General features: G+C 42.5%; 1 protein-coding gene across 15 annotated transcripts in view; it reads left to right on the forward strand.

Moving 5' to 3' along the window:
- The window catches only part of DCLK2 (doublecortin like kinase 2), a 180,701-nt gene that overhangs the window by 133,443 nt on the left and 31,047 nt on the right, over window positions 1–16,211 (forward strand). For 10 of the 15 annotated variants that reach the window (XR_277458.5, XR_012435156.1, XR_012435155.1 and 7 more), the window contains 3 exons: window positions 11,262–11,337; window positions 12,239–12,347; window positions 15,034–15,091. Coding sequence is in view for 8 of the 15 variants with exons in the window: in XM_005556049.4 (XP_005556106.2) it covers window positions 11,262–11,337; window positions 12,239–12,347; window positions 15,034–15,091 (243 nt within the window). In the remaining 7 variants the exon portion in view is untranslated. The remainder of the gene's footprint in view (window positions 1–11,261; window positions 11,338–12,238; window positions 12,348–15,033; window positions 15,092–16,211) is intronic. The other 5 variants (XR_010586616.1, XR_012435158.1, XM_005556050.4 and 2 more) reach the window with 1 other exon arrangement.

Genomic DNA, 16,211 nt, shown 5'->3' on the forward strand with positions numbered 1-16,211 from the left:
CAGTTAGGATAGCCTTGTTATTCTTTCTTACCATAAACCTTGGCATTTCCAGGTTCCATTTTCACATAAAGGCAGTTTCACTTACAAAAAACTAACACGCAGTGGTGTACAAGGAGGAAAGAGAAAGTGAGAGAAGTCAGACTCCAGATTTTATTACCTCCTCTGCTTTTCTATCACCAGCTTTTCCTCTCAACTCTCCCTTCATCTCTGCTTTCCTGCCCTCTTCACATATTCCAACCCTATCAGTAATCTATAAATGACTCTGTTAGAAACAGGTTATCCCACCTGGGAGGCTGAGGTGGGAGAATTGCTTGAATTCAGGAGGCGGAGGTTGCAGTGAGCCGAGATCACACCACTGCACTCCAGCCTGGGCAACAGAGCGAGACTCTGTCTCCAGGGAAAAAAAAAAAAAAAAAAAGGTTTTTCCTGCAAGGCACGGTGGCTCACGCCTTTAATCCCAGCACTTTGGGAGGCCAAGGTGGGTGGATCACCCGAGGTCAGGAGTTTGAGACCAGCCTGGGCAAAATGGTGAAATCCTATCTCTACTAAAAATAAAAAGCTTTGCTGGGTGTGGTGGCATGTGCCCCTGCCCATAGTGCCCATAGTGCCAGCTACTTGGGAGGCTGAGGCAGGAGAATCACTTGAACCCAGGAGGCAGAGGTAGCAGTGAGTCGAGATCGCGCCATTGCACTCCAGCCTGGGTGACAAGAATGAGACTCTGTCTCAAAAAAAAAAAAAAAAAAAAAAAAGAAAAAGGTTATCCCCAAACTTAACAGCTTAAAACAAAAGTAAAAAATTGATTTTCTCACACAGCTCTGATGGGTCAGAAATTCAGGAGCAGCTTCATTGGGTGGTTCTGGCTCAAGATCTTTCATGAGGTTGCAGTCAAGATGCGTCCCAGGCCGGAGCTGCCTGAAGGCTTGGCTGGGAATGGAGGATCCCCCTCTGTGGTCACTCATTCACTTGCTGGCAAGCTGGTGCTGGCTGTTGGCAGGAGGCCTCGGTTACTCGCCATGTGGACTTCTCCATAAGTTGGCTTGAGTTTCCTCAGAACACTGCAGGTGGCTTTCCCCAGAACCCAGTGATAAGAAAGAGAGAGAGAGAGTGCCATACAGAAGCTGTCCATTCTGTGACTTAACCTTGGAAGCCAGACCCCGTATCTTCCATAATATCTTGGTGGTCACACACCAGCCCAACTCAGCATGGGGAGATTGATCACAAGGGCATGAAAAACAGGAGGTGGGGCTCACAAGGGCTATTGTGGAGTCTGGCAGTCACACCAGCCTTCTCTCCATTTTTGTCTCTTTATCAGCCACTCAGAATTTCTGCCCTGGGCTGCTCCGGCTTCCTCATCCTGTCCTTTCCAACCTTCCTGTCCATCCTCCTTTTTGAGGGCTGCCAGAGTCTCACCCCATCAATTTTATTGCTTTGTTCTCCTTCCAGTCCTTTTGTTCCTCAGACTGATGACTCCTTACTCATTCTTTTTCGTCCTCTTCAAATCCTAGAATCCCACCCCAGCGGACATCGTTTGCTTCTTTTAATGTGCTCGTCTTCCTGATTCTCCATTTTTCTGCTTGACCCCAGCCTATGATCTTCTGTTCCCTCTGTGCAAGTTCCTCGGAGTCTCTTCAATCTAGCTGATAACTTTTCCCATAGGAATATTTGCTATGCTTAAATCACAGCATTTTCTTTGGGACAGATAGGCAATAAAGAGTAGTAAATGTGTCATCAGCTGCCAGATGGATGAAGAAAGCATTTCCCTGAACTTTAATTCATCATTCATGTTCCAGTTTAAGACTTTTAAGGCAGTAGTAACTTAAGGCTTCAGAGTCACAGCACATCTGTGGACACTGAGGGATAAAATGTTTCGTGTTTTGATGCTGAAGTGTATGCCTGGAGGCTGTCTGCTGTGAGCATTCTTGCCAGTTGAAGGAAGAAAAAAGTACATGTGAAACATTATCCAACATCTTGAGATTATGAACTGTCTGATGTGCTGATATTTTATCTGATGATGTCTCCTGGGTCTGCTAGTGGTGAAAGATTTTCCAGATTTGTGAAGTGTGATGAAAGGGCTGGTAGTATCTCATCCTGATTGGCAGAGCTAAAATGTAACTCTTCGACCTTCTGAACTTGAACACTTCTTTTCGAAGCTGTGAAATGTAAATCCACAGTAGCTGCTGACCTTAGACATTTTTGCTTTTCCCGGGAGCTTTGGCTTTTCTTTTGTAATTAAGACTAGTTGATAACCTTCAGTACTAAGAAACTGACCACTTCTCGTTACCCCAGAGATGGGTAGTGACTTCATCTTTCCATGTAATTGATTTTGTAGAATAAAAACCAAAAGAGGGGCTAAGCAGTTTTGAAGTGCCCTAACAAAATAAGTCATAATGCATCTCAGACTTTGAGGACAATGATTTGCACATTGTAGTTGCTAGTGAAATCTGGTGCATTTGGGAAGTAAATGGCTCACCTGGACTGAAGCCCATCTTTCTGAGGATGCAGGGAGGATTTACCAAGTAAATAAGTGTATAAATAGGATCAATTGTAAGAATTTCAGTTGAACGCAACCGGCACATGTGTTAAACTTAAATGCCCCATTATTCATAAAAGTGGGCCCAGAAATTCTTCTTGGTAGTGCATTATAGGTAATTGGAGGGAGTTAAAGACTTAGAGATTGTTGGCCGGGCGCGGTGGCTCAAGCCTGTAATCTCAGCACTTTGGGAGGCTGAGACGGGCGGATCACGAGGTCAAGAGATCGAGACCATCCTGGCTAACACGATGAAACCTCGTCTCTACTAAAAAAATACAAAAAACTAGCTGGGTGAGGTGATGGGCGTCTGTAGTCCCAGCTACTCGGGAGGCTGAGGCAGGAGAATGGCGTAAACCCGGGAGGCGGAGCTTGCAGTGAGCTGAGATCCGGCCACTGCACTCCAGCCTGGGTGACAGAGCGAGACTCCGTCTCAAAAAAAAAAAAAAAAAAAAAAAAAGACTTAGAGATTGTCATCGTGGCTGCTTGTAGTAGCCTCCATAGTTATAACTGAAGAGGCAGGCACCTGTCTCATCACTCTGGCATCCTAGAAATCAGTGAAACCTCACAGTGAAAGCATGCAGGTATTTTTAGCAAGTAGGCATAGTCACACCACCTGTCTGTTGGTCACAATCCAGTAAGAATCCGGTAAGCCAACACCTTACTCGAAAGGCTTACTCAGAGGGGTGCGATGAGATTCTCTGCTGGTTTTGACAGGCCATGTAGTCAGCTGTGGTGGTGTCTGTCTTTGGAAGAACAGGACAGCAGGAGTTGCGTTCCATGCTGCCCCTTTGATAGACTGTAGAGCTGTCTGTTGTATTAAACCATATTCATGTACAGACAGTGGATTCTGTTTACCATTGTTAAGCAACCACAAGTCTCAAGTGCCACTGTTTTTGCCAAACAAAACCAAGTCTAACCATGCACGCTGTGTTACCAGCCTCTGGGTGCTAATTCCGATTGTTTTCATATCTCATTACTCATACTGAAGTATTTCAAATTATCAGAAATCCAATATGAAAATAATAAAGGTTTCTGTTCTTGAACACATTCCTAATTCAGCATTTGTAATACTTTACACTGGATTTCATTCTCGTTAATGGAAACGATGTTCCTAATGTTTAAAAAACCCACAAAAATGCCAATGATACAAATCTATTTACAGGTACTATCTAGTGTATTTTTTTAATTCAGTATACTTCAGAATTATTTTTTAAAGAAAAAATTTACCTTAAATTCTGTGTGAGGAAAGGCTGTGAATTTATCAATTTGTATATCATGTGACTGAATTACAGGAATGTTACTATAATTATATAATCATAAAACATGTTCTAAATATACCATAGTGTATATTTTGATCAGCAAGTCTAGAATTGGGTGACTTCCTTTAGTTGGTTTAATAGGCTTGCAGGACTTTTCTCGTAATCTTAGAGGATAGGACAGTGTGAGAATTGCCAAGAAGCTTGGGCTCTGGAGTCAGGCCTGGGTTTGGATTCTGGTTCCACGTTTGCTGTGGTGATGGGCTAGTTACATACCCTCTCTGAGCTCTGATTTCTTCACAGGTCAATGGAGATGATGATCATGCCTAACTCATTCAATGCAAAATACTCACGTCATGACTTGGTACAAAGTAGGATTCAGTAAACCATATGAGTGTCCTGTTTCCTTTTCTTACAAAGGCAAGGTTGTTTGGCTATAGATGACTTGCAGTGGTTAGAGTGACAGAGTGAACTTATACAGATTATGGTAGCCGAACAGTTAATTAAAATTGCTGCCAGAAACTTCCTCCACTGATGTTCTCAACCTTGGCTGCATGTTGGATCATCTGCGGAGCTTTTAAAAAATCCTGTCGGGCGCGGTGGCTCAAGCCTGTAATCCCAGCACTTTGGGAGGCCGAGACGGGCGGATCACGAGGTCAGGAGATCGAGACCATCCTGGCTAACCCGGTGAAACCCCGTCTCTACTAAAAAAATACAAAAAACTAGCCGGGCGAGGTGGCGGGCGCCTGTAGTCTCAGCTACTCGGGGGGCTGAGGCAGGAAAATGGCATGAACCCGGGAGGCGGAGCTTGCAGTGAGCTGAGATCCGGCCACTGCACTCCAGCCTGGGTGACAGAGCGAGACTCCGTCTCAAAAAAAATAAATAAATAAATAAAAATAAAAAATAAAAAATCCTGGTACCTGGGATTCTTTAATTAATTTGGGATTCAGATTGACAATAGAATTTTTCAAATCTTCCTATGTGATTCTAAGATGTGAGGAAAGAGAATGGCTGCTTTATAGCAACAACCATACCCTGAAGGTTGTTCTCTTCTAGAGTTTAAAAGTACAAGAATTATCTTGGAGGAAAAGCTTTCCTAAGAAAGTTCTTGCTGACCAGGAGTTTGCCTGCTGCCCAAATTCAGCCAATCACCTGTTCTTCTGAATAAATGTTATTGGAGCATATCCATGCTCATCTGTTCACATATGACCGTTTTCATACTCCAGCAGCAGAGTCAGAGAGTTGCCACAGAGAACCTGTGACCCACAAAGCCTAAAATGTTACTTTCTGCTCCTTCATAGAAAATGTTTCTGACCTGCCGGGCACGATGGCTCACACCTGTAAACTCAGCACTTTGGAAGGTCGAGGTGGGTGGATCGCTTGAGGTCAAGAGTTCAAGACCAGCCTGGCCAACATGATGAAACCCCATCTCTACTAAAAATACAAAAATTAGCCAGGCATGGTGGCACACACCTGTAATCCCAGCTACTCGGGAGGCTAAGGCAGGAGAATCACTTACACCTGGGAGGCAGAGGTTGCAGTGAGCCGAGATTGCGCCACTGCACTCCACCCTGGGTGACAGAGTGTCTCAAAAAAAAAAAAAAAAAAAAAGGAAGAAAATGTTTCTGACTTGACCCTTATAGTAGACCATTTACCACTTGAATTGTGATGCCATTTTCCAAAACACACTCAAGAAACTCACTACAGACAAGTATTTCCTAGATTCTGTTCATTTGTCCTTTTATTAAAAATATATATATATATTAGGGAAAAACTTTCTCAAACCATGTTTTTGCTCTGCTCTCACACCAAAAAAACAATAAGCACAGAAGAAGACTTTTGTGACCAAATGTGGGGGATGAGTTTCATTCCACCACTAAGTGAGTAATCCGTTCTACAGCAGGTACCACGTGGGTGTCCTCCCAATTCAATTCTGACAATGTCTACCTGGAGAGAGCATCAGATCCCATGGGTTGAGGGCCCAGTCCCCAAAACTACCCCCTCCTTCAGACACCAGTGGCAAGTCTGGGCCTCTGGAACTTGTGAATGACCAGCTTCAAGTTGGAGTTCCCATGACCCCTCTTTGGGTTCGATTGATTTGCATTTCACTGAACACTTCACTGTACTCAGGGAAGTGTTTACCAATTTATTATAAAGGATATTATGTTACAAAGGATACAGATGAAGAGATGCATAGGGCAAGGTATGGGGGAAGGCGTGCACAGCTTCCGTGGTCTCCCTGGGCATGCCATCCTCCAGAAACCTCCACATATGCAGCTATCCAGAAGCGTTCCCAACCCTGTCCTTTTGGATTTTTATGGAGGCTTCATTACATAGGCATGATTGACAACCCTGTAGAAATACGACTGGACAAAAAGGGATATGACCTAATCCCAGCAAAGTCGGTTTGTTCTGATTTTTCTTAGCCTCTTTGTAGAGCATTCCTCGCTTCAGGGTACGGGGCAGGACCTCCTCTGGAATGAGAGTCTTATGACTGCAGTCAGATTTGAGTCCTGCCTTAGGCAGGTGAAAGGAGGGCAGGAGAAGGTCAGAGAGATTGTTTTCTGAGGCCTAAAGCATCCCAACATTATAACAAGGGCTGTGGGAGTTATGAGCCAGGAACATGGAGGAAAACCAATATAGCACAAGGGTAGCTAGCATTATACTCAAGTCAACAGTCATATGCGATAATGCAGTAAGGAATCACTCTTGCTACTTTTTTTTCGAGACTTGTCTATTTCAGAACAGAAAACAGTTTAGTGTAGTACTTAACATTTCTCCTTAAACTTCAGATTTGTAGAACTTGTGGTAATCTGCTTATCAAAGAAGTTTAACATAGGACCCTCTGACATAACTCCCTGGCTAAAAACGTAGAAAAGTGGAGTGTTGCTCTTCATCAGATGTCCGCAATCAGCCATGAATACCTTTAAATGATGCTAGCAGTTGAGAGCACTGTAAAGCGTCTTCTGCTCTGTTTTCAAGTCTTTTTAAAAGAGTTCTCAGCAGCCGGGAGGACACCCACCTGGTACCTGCTGTAGAACGGATTACTCAGTGGTGGAATGAAACTCAAAACTTTTAAAGTTTAACTCTTTTAAACTTTAAAAGAGTTACAGGCGGCTCACACCTCTAATGCCAGCACTTTGGGAGTCCAAGGCAGGTGGATCACTTGAGGTCAGGAGATCGAGACCAGCCTGGCTAAAATGGTGAAACCCTGTCTCTACCAAAAATATAAAAAAATCAGCCGGGCATGGTGGCGGGTGCCTGTAATCTCAGCTACTTGGGAGGCTGAGGCAGGAGAATCGCTTGAACCCAGGAGGCAGAGGTTGCAATAAGCCGAGATCATGCTCCTACACTCCAGCCTGGGTGACAAAGTGAGACTCTGTCTCAAAAAAAAAAAAAATTTTTAGCAGAAGAGGATTCTTGCACATTTCCCTTCCTTGCTTATTAATAAAAATGGAGCCACTGCTGCCAGAGAAGTAGCAAGGTGGTGCAGGGGCACCAGATCCCAGAGAAGACACTCAGCAATATCTTCAAGGTTCTCTCCTGTCAGCCTCCCTCCTTGGCCGATCAGAATCAGGACCTCACTAGGAAATATATCCCCCGCCCCCTTGCCACTGTCAAACACAATGCTGTCTCTGAACCAATTGGTAATTATGAATGGTGTCCTGAAAAACTGGAAATGCTGCCATCCATTATGCTTTATGGAGAAGGACCTTGCTAGCATACAGCATCTAGGCACTTTTCTTTGTGCTGTCTCAGCATCATAGTTGCTGATGGAAGCAGGAATGCTCATTAGCATTTTAAGAGATTTTAATAGAAATTGTTAGTTTGACAATAGAAATGGGACAGGTTTAATCTTAAATGCCGTATTTGATCTTGCTGGTACTAATTTAATTCTTGCTTCATTAAGAGAGTAATTCATTTACAGGAGACAAGGGAATTTACAAATTTTGCAAAGGAAATGATGAGAATTGTGCGAAGTCATAGCTTTATTTCTTGTGTTTTCATTGCTCTTTGTCTGCATGTTTCTCAGGGCACTGGGAATGCTTTGCCTTATATTTAACAATAGATGCTTCACATTTGCCAGCGATCTGTTCAGAGATCTTGCTGAATACCCAGCTTTTCTTCTACCTCTGGAAAGCCAGGCTTCATTAGTGGGAGGTCCGATGAACTGAATTCCTAGCTGAGCAATTCAAACGCAAGCTCAGATTTGTGCTGTAGCAAAATGGCTCCCTCTCACGGCTCTTCAGAGTCATTTGTAACCATCAGCACCTGTCCTGAAATGCAGAGGTTTCACTGACGGTTTTAAGTTTAGGTGCACCTGTCCCTCCTCATTAGATTGTAAACATCTGAGCAGTAATAACGATGTGTCTTAATCTTCTTATCCCTTAAAACAGCACAAGTCATTGCTGTAGATTTTACAGAGGAGTGAAGAGGGAGAAAGAAAATTGTCTCTGTGTCTAATTATGTTTCTCTGTTCAGCTGCACTATAATAAAATTATCCCTTTTATTTTTTCATGTTTTTTTCTTTAGGAAAGGCATATTTTCAAATAAATGAGCATATTTGGTTAAGTAATTGGATAAGCCATCCCTGTTAACGCTACATAATTGTTTATTTGTTTTAATGCTTGAGGCTTAACACCTTTTAAAAAAATACTAATTTGACAGCTTTGAAAAATGTCCTTAGCCTTACTGTTTGCTAAGAAGCTGCATTTCCTGGTATTTAGTGGAGACTTTGTTAGGTACACTTGAAAGTGGCCCTTTGCTTGGCCCCATGCCATGCTCGCTCTTGTGCTCTCTCGTTCTCTCTCTCTCTCTGTCTCTCTCTTTCTCTCTCTCTCTCCTTTTCCCTCCCTCCCCCCTCCCCCTCTCCCCCTGCCACAAGGCCCCCTTTTCCTTCTGAGGCTCAAGGCTTCAGCCCAGGTGCCACTGTCTTTTAGTCACTGGAGACCAGCCTTCCATCAGTTGTCCTGTTTCCTGGTCTCTTTCCCTGCTCAATGTCACCCACAAATCCCAACACATGCCAGATTTGTAAATGCTGAGCTGTACAGGGGATCTGGGTAGGGTGGGAGTGAAGGTTTAATCAAAATAAACATTGGGAACATTACAATGGTCCACAGGAACTCAAGTGATAAACACTTCGATTAGTTACTGATCCACGTGAAAATGTACATTGAAGTAGAAATGCCTGTGTTTCAGCCCCTCCCGACGTGATGAGTGTCCTTGACTCAGACAACACATCAGCTTGCGGTAACCCAGTGCTTACCCAGATTAGCTCAAGAACAGGACTTGTTGCAGGACCATTACCTGCTTCCAGGATATCTGAACGAGCAGGCTTCGGGGAGAGCAGGGACCCAGGTACAGGTCTTAGGACCTCAGCAGTTGGTGTGGGGACCTGCACTCTGCTCAAAGTCCTGAGGCCTGAGTACTGGGAGAGGAGGTGGTTCTCCTGCCCAGTGACCTTGCCTGACCCAGCTGCCTGTGGCCTGACCATGTGGGGCTGTGTTTCCCTGGGCTGTGAGATTAGACATGTGGGTCCACTGGTCACTGTCCACCATGCTTCCTGAGCATTGACTTTCCACCTCCCCCGTTACTTTATTCTGGGGCAGGCCATGATCAGCAGAGATCTTTTTATCTTCTGAGATATGACTTTCCAGAAAAATCATGTTCTCATCTTTATTCCCATTAAGAATTTAGCTGGCCAGGCCAAATGGTGGCTCACGCCTATAATTCCAGCACTTTGGGAGGCTGACGCGGGCAGATGGCTTGATCCCAGGAGTTTGAGACCAGCCTGGGAAACATAATGAGACCCTGTCTCTACAAAAAATACAAAAATTAGTTGGGTGTGGTGGTGTATACCTGTAGTCCTAGCTACTTGGGAGACTGAGGTGGGAGGCTCCCTTGAGCCTGGGAGGTGGAGGCTGCAGTGAGCCAAGATTGCATCACTACACTCCAGCCTGGGCAACAGAGTGAGACCCTGTCTTTTATTTAGCAAAAGGTCTCTTATGGCCGTTTACATTCAACAGTTCACAAACATTCTTTTTTTTCTTTTTTTGAGAAGGAGTTTCACTCTTGTTGCCTATACTGGAGTTCAGTGGTACGATCTCAGCTCACTGCAACCTCCACCTCCCGGTTCAAGCTATTCTCATGCCTCAGCCTCCCAGGTAGCTGGGATTACAGGCGTGCGTCACCACACCTGGCTGATTTTGTATTTTCAGTAGAGACGGGGTTTCACCATGTTGGTCAGGCTGGTCTCAAGCTCCTGACCTCAGGTGGTTCACCCGTCAAGGCGTCCCAAGGTGCTGGGATTACAGGTGTGCACCACCGCACCAAGCCCACGTTCTTAATCACTCATTTCACGGTTCTCTGCTAGATGATTTTTAAAAAGGCACTGATAAACTAGTATTGAGTTAGTGTTACATGTCAGACACAAAGTGATTTTACAGGGATAAGCTAATTTTTATTTTCTAGCAAATCTTTGAGTTGGACACTGCTACTATCTCCATTTTCAGAGGAGAAAATTAAGACTTGAAAGTTTAAGTAACTTTGGAAAGATAAAAGCAAATTGAATTATTGTAAGTATGAAACGCATCAGAACGAGTGGTGGGAAACACATTAGACAAGTAGGCAGGGGACAGATCATGGCCTGAATGCCATGCTGAAGATTTTGGAGTTACTTATTATGTTGGTAACAAAGACACACTGGGGTTTTTTAATCCTAGAGGTGATATCTCAACTGTTCTCAGGAAAAATTTCTCTGGCAATACTATGTGGAATGGGAGAGACGGAGAGTAACTAAAGAGGCCTTTGATGCAATGCTAAGTGTAGCTGGAGAAGGACTTGGACCAGGGTGGCGGCCGTGGGTGGGGAATGTAACAGAGAATGGTATGATTTTCTTTTAGGCTTTCCTTTTACATCCCTTCTCTGGACATTGTTTTTAAACACTGTAGCTTTTTAAACATTCTTCCACAGAGTGCTATCAATTTGGAGTTGCCTCCAATTTTAGCAGCTAAAAATTAAACAACAAAAAAGTTAAATTTTGAAAAATTGCAGTTGTCCATCAGTTATCATTTATCATGAGGAAATAAAATGATTAAACTCCTAGGAGTCACGTGTTTAACCTGGAACCATTAGAATTCTCTATAGTTCTAAGCCTTATTGTGCCACTAATAACTATCTTGTCCAGCTGTGATGCCATAGAGTCTTTTAATTCCTTTTATGGAAGTAAAAAATAACAATTTCAAAAAAAGGCAACAATGATGATTTTTCTTGTGTCTAATCTGAATGAACTATCTAAGGAAGAAATGCATTAGTGTGATGTTCATAAGGAGAGAGGTGAGATGAGAAGAAAGGGAACGCCTCCTCGGTTTCTGTGACATGTTTTTACATTCTGTAAGCATTTTCTGTGTCAATAGATTAGTTAGCTAAAGATTTGTGAATTATCCTGATAAATAATGGTCATTCTCCTCTTTCAGCAGGTTTCTGCTCACGGCAGATCTTCTTCCAATGTAAACGGTGGACCTGAACTTGACCGTTGCATGAGCCCTGAAGGTAGTTCTCAATCTGATCATTACTTTGGTAAAGGATATTATGCACGTGAACTTGGTGCTCACCTAAAACTCACTTGTGCTAAATTACAGTCTTCCTAAAGAGGGACGTGATCACATCACCTATCAGCCCCTTTGGCCTTAGTAAGAGGTGGGGATGGGGGTCACTTCAAGATAAAGAAAAATCTCATTGTCGTTGACTAGGCTATTGAAGCTTCAAATTTTAGACTTGGGCTTCTTTTATTTTTGTGGTGATCTGCTCACAACTTCTAAATACATTTCCTTTCTCTCAATTAGATGACAAAACTGTGTTTTCTTGATTTGGTGTCTTCTGTGTGCTGGACACTGGGACATGTAGTGGGAAGTGGGCCGATCTTAACCCTCCCCCTGACATACCTTTTTGAGAAAGCTTTGAGCCAGGAATTAGCCTTAACAAGACATCTATCTTATCTGGGGCTCTTAAGAGTTTTCTCTACTAGAAAATCTTGAAGAGAAATCTTGAACATTTTGAAGATTAAATTCCCACCACCATCTTCTTCTCCTTTCTTTGTTATTTTTTTCTTTTTCTGTCATCTTGTGTCCCCTGCCCCTTTCTTGAACATCGACAAAAAAGGTTGGATAAGTTTTAGTGAAATACCCTTTTTACCTAAGGCTCAGCACTTATTTCACCTGATGTTTCAGGGATTTGTTAGGTTTATTGATTGTAGGTTTCTGATTTCAACCAACAAAGTCAAAAGGAAATTGATGATTCGGGTGTTCTGTTTAGGAAATGTGCCCAGATATTTTATTTAGTTTCACCATAGATTTAGAAATAAATGCATCACAGTTTACTATTTTACAAATATGTCGGAATCAGTATAAAATGCTGATGTTTTCTTTAGAATTTGCATTTATCCTTTTTGCAGGTGTGAATGGAAATAGATGCTCTGAGTCATCAACTCTCCTTGAGAAATACAAAATTGGAAAGGTCATTGGTGATGGCAATTTTGCAGTAGTCAAAGAGTGTATAGACAGGTGAGTGGACAGTGAGGATAGTTCTTTGTTTATCTGCAGATACAGTTTTCTTTGGAGTTTATTCTTAATTTTAAAAAGGCCCTTCTGGAAAGTCTCTCTTTCCTTTTCCCTGAGGCTGCCATTGGGACCAGCCATTTCTTTCCCTTTTTTTTTTTTTTTTTTTTCCCCAAAAAAAAAAGGCAGGGTCTCACTCTGTCACCCAGGCTAGAGTTCAGTGGCACCATCATAGCTCACTGCAGCCTCAATCTCCAGGGTGCCATGATTCTCCCACCTCCGCCTCCCGCTAATTTTTAAATTTTTAATAGAGACAGGGTCTTGCTTTGTTGCCAGGCTGGTCCTAGGCTCCTTGCTTCAAACAATCCTCCTGTCTTGGCCTACGGAAGTGCTGGAATTATAGGCGTGAGTGACTGTGCCCAGCCAGGATCGGCCATTTTGCATGCCTACAGGAAGAATATAGTATGTATATACATAGAGTATAAAACTGTTTTATGTGCATTTGGGCTGAGATATATATAAGGGTCTCATCATGAGCCAGAGAGGAATGACAAGAATAAGTCATTTTTAAGAACATCTCCTGTATTTACCTGCGTCAAGCGTTGTTCTCAGTCTGTACTTGTATTAAATCGCTTTATTCCCACAGTAATCCTCCCTCTCAGTTAATACTTGATGGAATATTCCAGTGGTTTAGGATATATGAGCTCTGACTCTGTTTAAGATCACAATCAGGCCAGGCCTGGTGGGCTGGCTCACACCTGTAATCCCAGCACTTTGGGAGGCTGAGGTGTGTGGATTACATGAGGCCAGGAGTTCAAGACCAGCCTGGCCACCATGTTGAAACCCCATCTCTACAAAAAACAAACAAAAAACAAAAAAAAACCCAGATTGGGTGGCACATACCTGAATTCCCAGCTACTTGGGGAGGCTGAGGCACAAGAATCACTTGAAGCTGGGAGGCACAAGAATCACTTGAAGCTGGGAGGCGGAGGTTGCAGTGAGCCGAGATCGTGCCATTGCACTTCAGCCTGGGTAACAGACCAAGACTCTGTCTCAAAAAAAAAGAAAAAAAAAATCACAATCAGCCTAGTTTTGCCTATTCCAGAATTTTTATAAACAATTTCCAAACCAGAAAAGAGTCAGATTAGAGTCTTGGTTCAGATTAGAGTCTTGGTGTTTATAGGCTGCTGTCCTTCCCATTCTAAGTGATAATTTGTATCATTTCTGGAGACTTTTCCAGAAAGTTTTGGTAACTACAGTGTTTCCGTTTTGTTACATCTCCAGTGAAGCTTTAGTGCTCCTTACATCGGTACACAAGGTAATGCCTTGTTCTCTGAGTCCTTTTACCCAGCTCTAATACACAGACTGCCACCTAAGTAACAAAGTAAAACATCTGAAGTATGACTTTTAAAGACTGGTCAGAAATCTGAGGCAGGATTTAGTTTTTGTTATAGGGAGAACAGTTTAAGGACAAGTGACTCTTCCAAGCCAGGCCTCATCAGTGTGTACTATGACCACCTGGCAAATCCAGCTGTGCTTGAGAGAATGAGTGTATTCTACGACTACCGTGGTGTTCTTTATTGAATGGTTTTTCTATACTAAAAGACATTTTTGGCATGTTCAAATTAAATTATTTTAAAAGTGATTAAAAATTAAATAGTGGCTGGGCCCAGTGGCTCACACCTGTAATCTCAGCAGTTTGGGAGGCCGAGGCGAGCGAATCACCTGAGGTCAGGAGTTCAAGACCAGCCCGGCCAACATGGTGAAACCTATCTCTACTAAAAATACAAAAATTAGCCCGGTGGTGGTGGCAGGTGCCTGTAATCCCAGCTACTCTGGAGGCTGAGGCAGGGAGAATCGCTTGAACCTGGGAGGTGGAGGATGCAGTGAGCTGAGATTGCACCATTGCACTCCAGCCTGGCTGACAGAGTGAGACCCTGTCTCAAATAAATAAATAAATAATAACATCAAGATTCTTTTACCCATGTGAATGATCTTTCTAGTGCCAGGAAAGAGCATTTAAAGGTGTGACTAACATGGTACCAGATCAGATCCTAGCTGAAGTTTTGGCTGAGAAATAATGAAAGTCAGGGGACTTTTCACTTTTGAATTATAGACTAGTGTCATTAATGGACAAATATAAAAATATATTGATAATAAAATTTTTCATTAATTTCACTTTTTAAAACTTTATTCTGTCTCCTAAGAGAACTATTTTGAGATTTACATATAGAAAAATATTTCTTGCCTCTCCCTTATGTAACAATTGAAATACTTTAAATATGAGTTACTTAATATTATAGTTAATATTCATGAAAGAATATTTAATTAACATATAGTTTGGCTTTGTTTTTGTTTTTAACTTTGGGAGTACCTTTGTTCCCTGACTCCACTAGATATTTTCTTTAATGCACAGAGGAAGAGCCAAGTTTTTCCTTCCTGGGTTTGTGCTATAGAAGAAAACAGGAATGGGCCAGGTGTGGTGACTCACGCCTGTAATCTCAGCACTTTGGGAAGCTAAGACAGGAGGATCAGTTGAGCCCAGGAGTTCACGAACAACCTACACAACATAATGAGACCTCGTCTCTACAAAAAACAAACAAAACAAATTTAAAGTATAAAAAAGAAGGAAAACAGGAATGATGGTATCTGATTTATGTCTTTAAATGGTCTTCTTCTGATTATTCCATAGGTCCACTGGAAAGGAGTTTGCCCTAAAGATTATAGACAAAGCCAAATGTTGTGGAAAGGTATAGTATGCATAACTCCTTTGTAAAAGAAACTGGAGTACCTTGGTAAGGTGTTTACTGTGATGAAGGAATTTAAGTGGGAACTTGACTCTCACAGCAGGAGTAGACCCCAGTAATAGTGGGAAAAACAGTCAAGCTATTTTATTCCTGCTATTTTTCAGAAACTTTAATCCTAAAACAGGAAATTGATTTGATCTTGTTCCTAACTAGAAAATGTAAATTCTTTCCTCTGGGAGATACCTATTTTAATATCCAACAACACTGAAAAGGTGTGTCAGGAACTGTGAGGGACCTGGGACTTTACTGGCAAGCTAACAAAGCCTTCCAGCTTCATATAGGCCAGCAGAACACAAGATTTCTGAGTCAGAGACAAAGGAATTTGTTACTCATGGCACAGCAGGTAGCATGAGCTTCACGCTTGCATTGGTTCCCCTTAACTCCCAAGTCCCATGGCAGTGAGGCAGAGGGGCCCAGTTGGCTGATTTACACACAATGTGTTTATGTCATAGCTGGGGAACTCTGAGCTTAGGAAACTCTCAATCTTAGGAGGAGATGCTAGCAATCCTGCCCAATCTTTGCCTCAGAGGAGAATATTATTTTCATTATCCTGGTCAGGAAACAAATCTGCCATTTGCCTGTAAGAGAGACTCATCTCTGTGTTCCAGGGGTGTTGGTTGGACAAACATCCTTGGAAAGATATTTGGAATAGAAGCTGATGCATGATGAGCAGAGATGCTGTGAAGAATCCTCTCCTCAATAAGATAAACTTTTTTCTTCTGTCCCACTCTCTATCTGGGGTTGGGAAAAGATCAACCAATAAAATGCTGCTACAGTTACTGATACTTTAACTATGTTTGAAAAAATAAATATTCTATAGCAGCGATGACAAAGACCTTTTTAGATGCCATTGTGGTAGCATATCAAGAGAACAAGCCGTAGAGCTGCATCGTTCAACACCAGAGCTACCAGTCGTATGCAGCTGTAACGCACTTCAGTGTAGCCAGTCTGGATTGAGATAGGCTGCTAAGTGTAAAATACACACCAGATTTTGAAGACTTAGTACTAAAAAAAGAATGTGAAATACCTCATTAATATCTTTGTATATGATCACATGTTGAAA

The sequence above is a fragment of the Macaca fascicularis genome, chromosome 5, assembly GCF_037993035.2.
Source record: "Macaca fascicularis isolate 582-1 chromosome 5, T2T-MFA8v1.1".
Taxonomy (NCBI): Eukaryota; Metazoa; Chordata; class Mammalia; order Primates; family Cercopithecidae; genus Macaca; species Macaca fascicularis.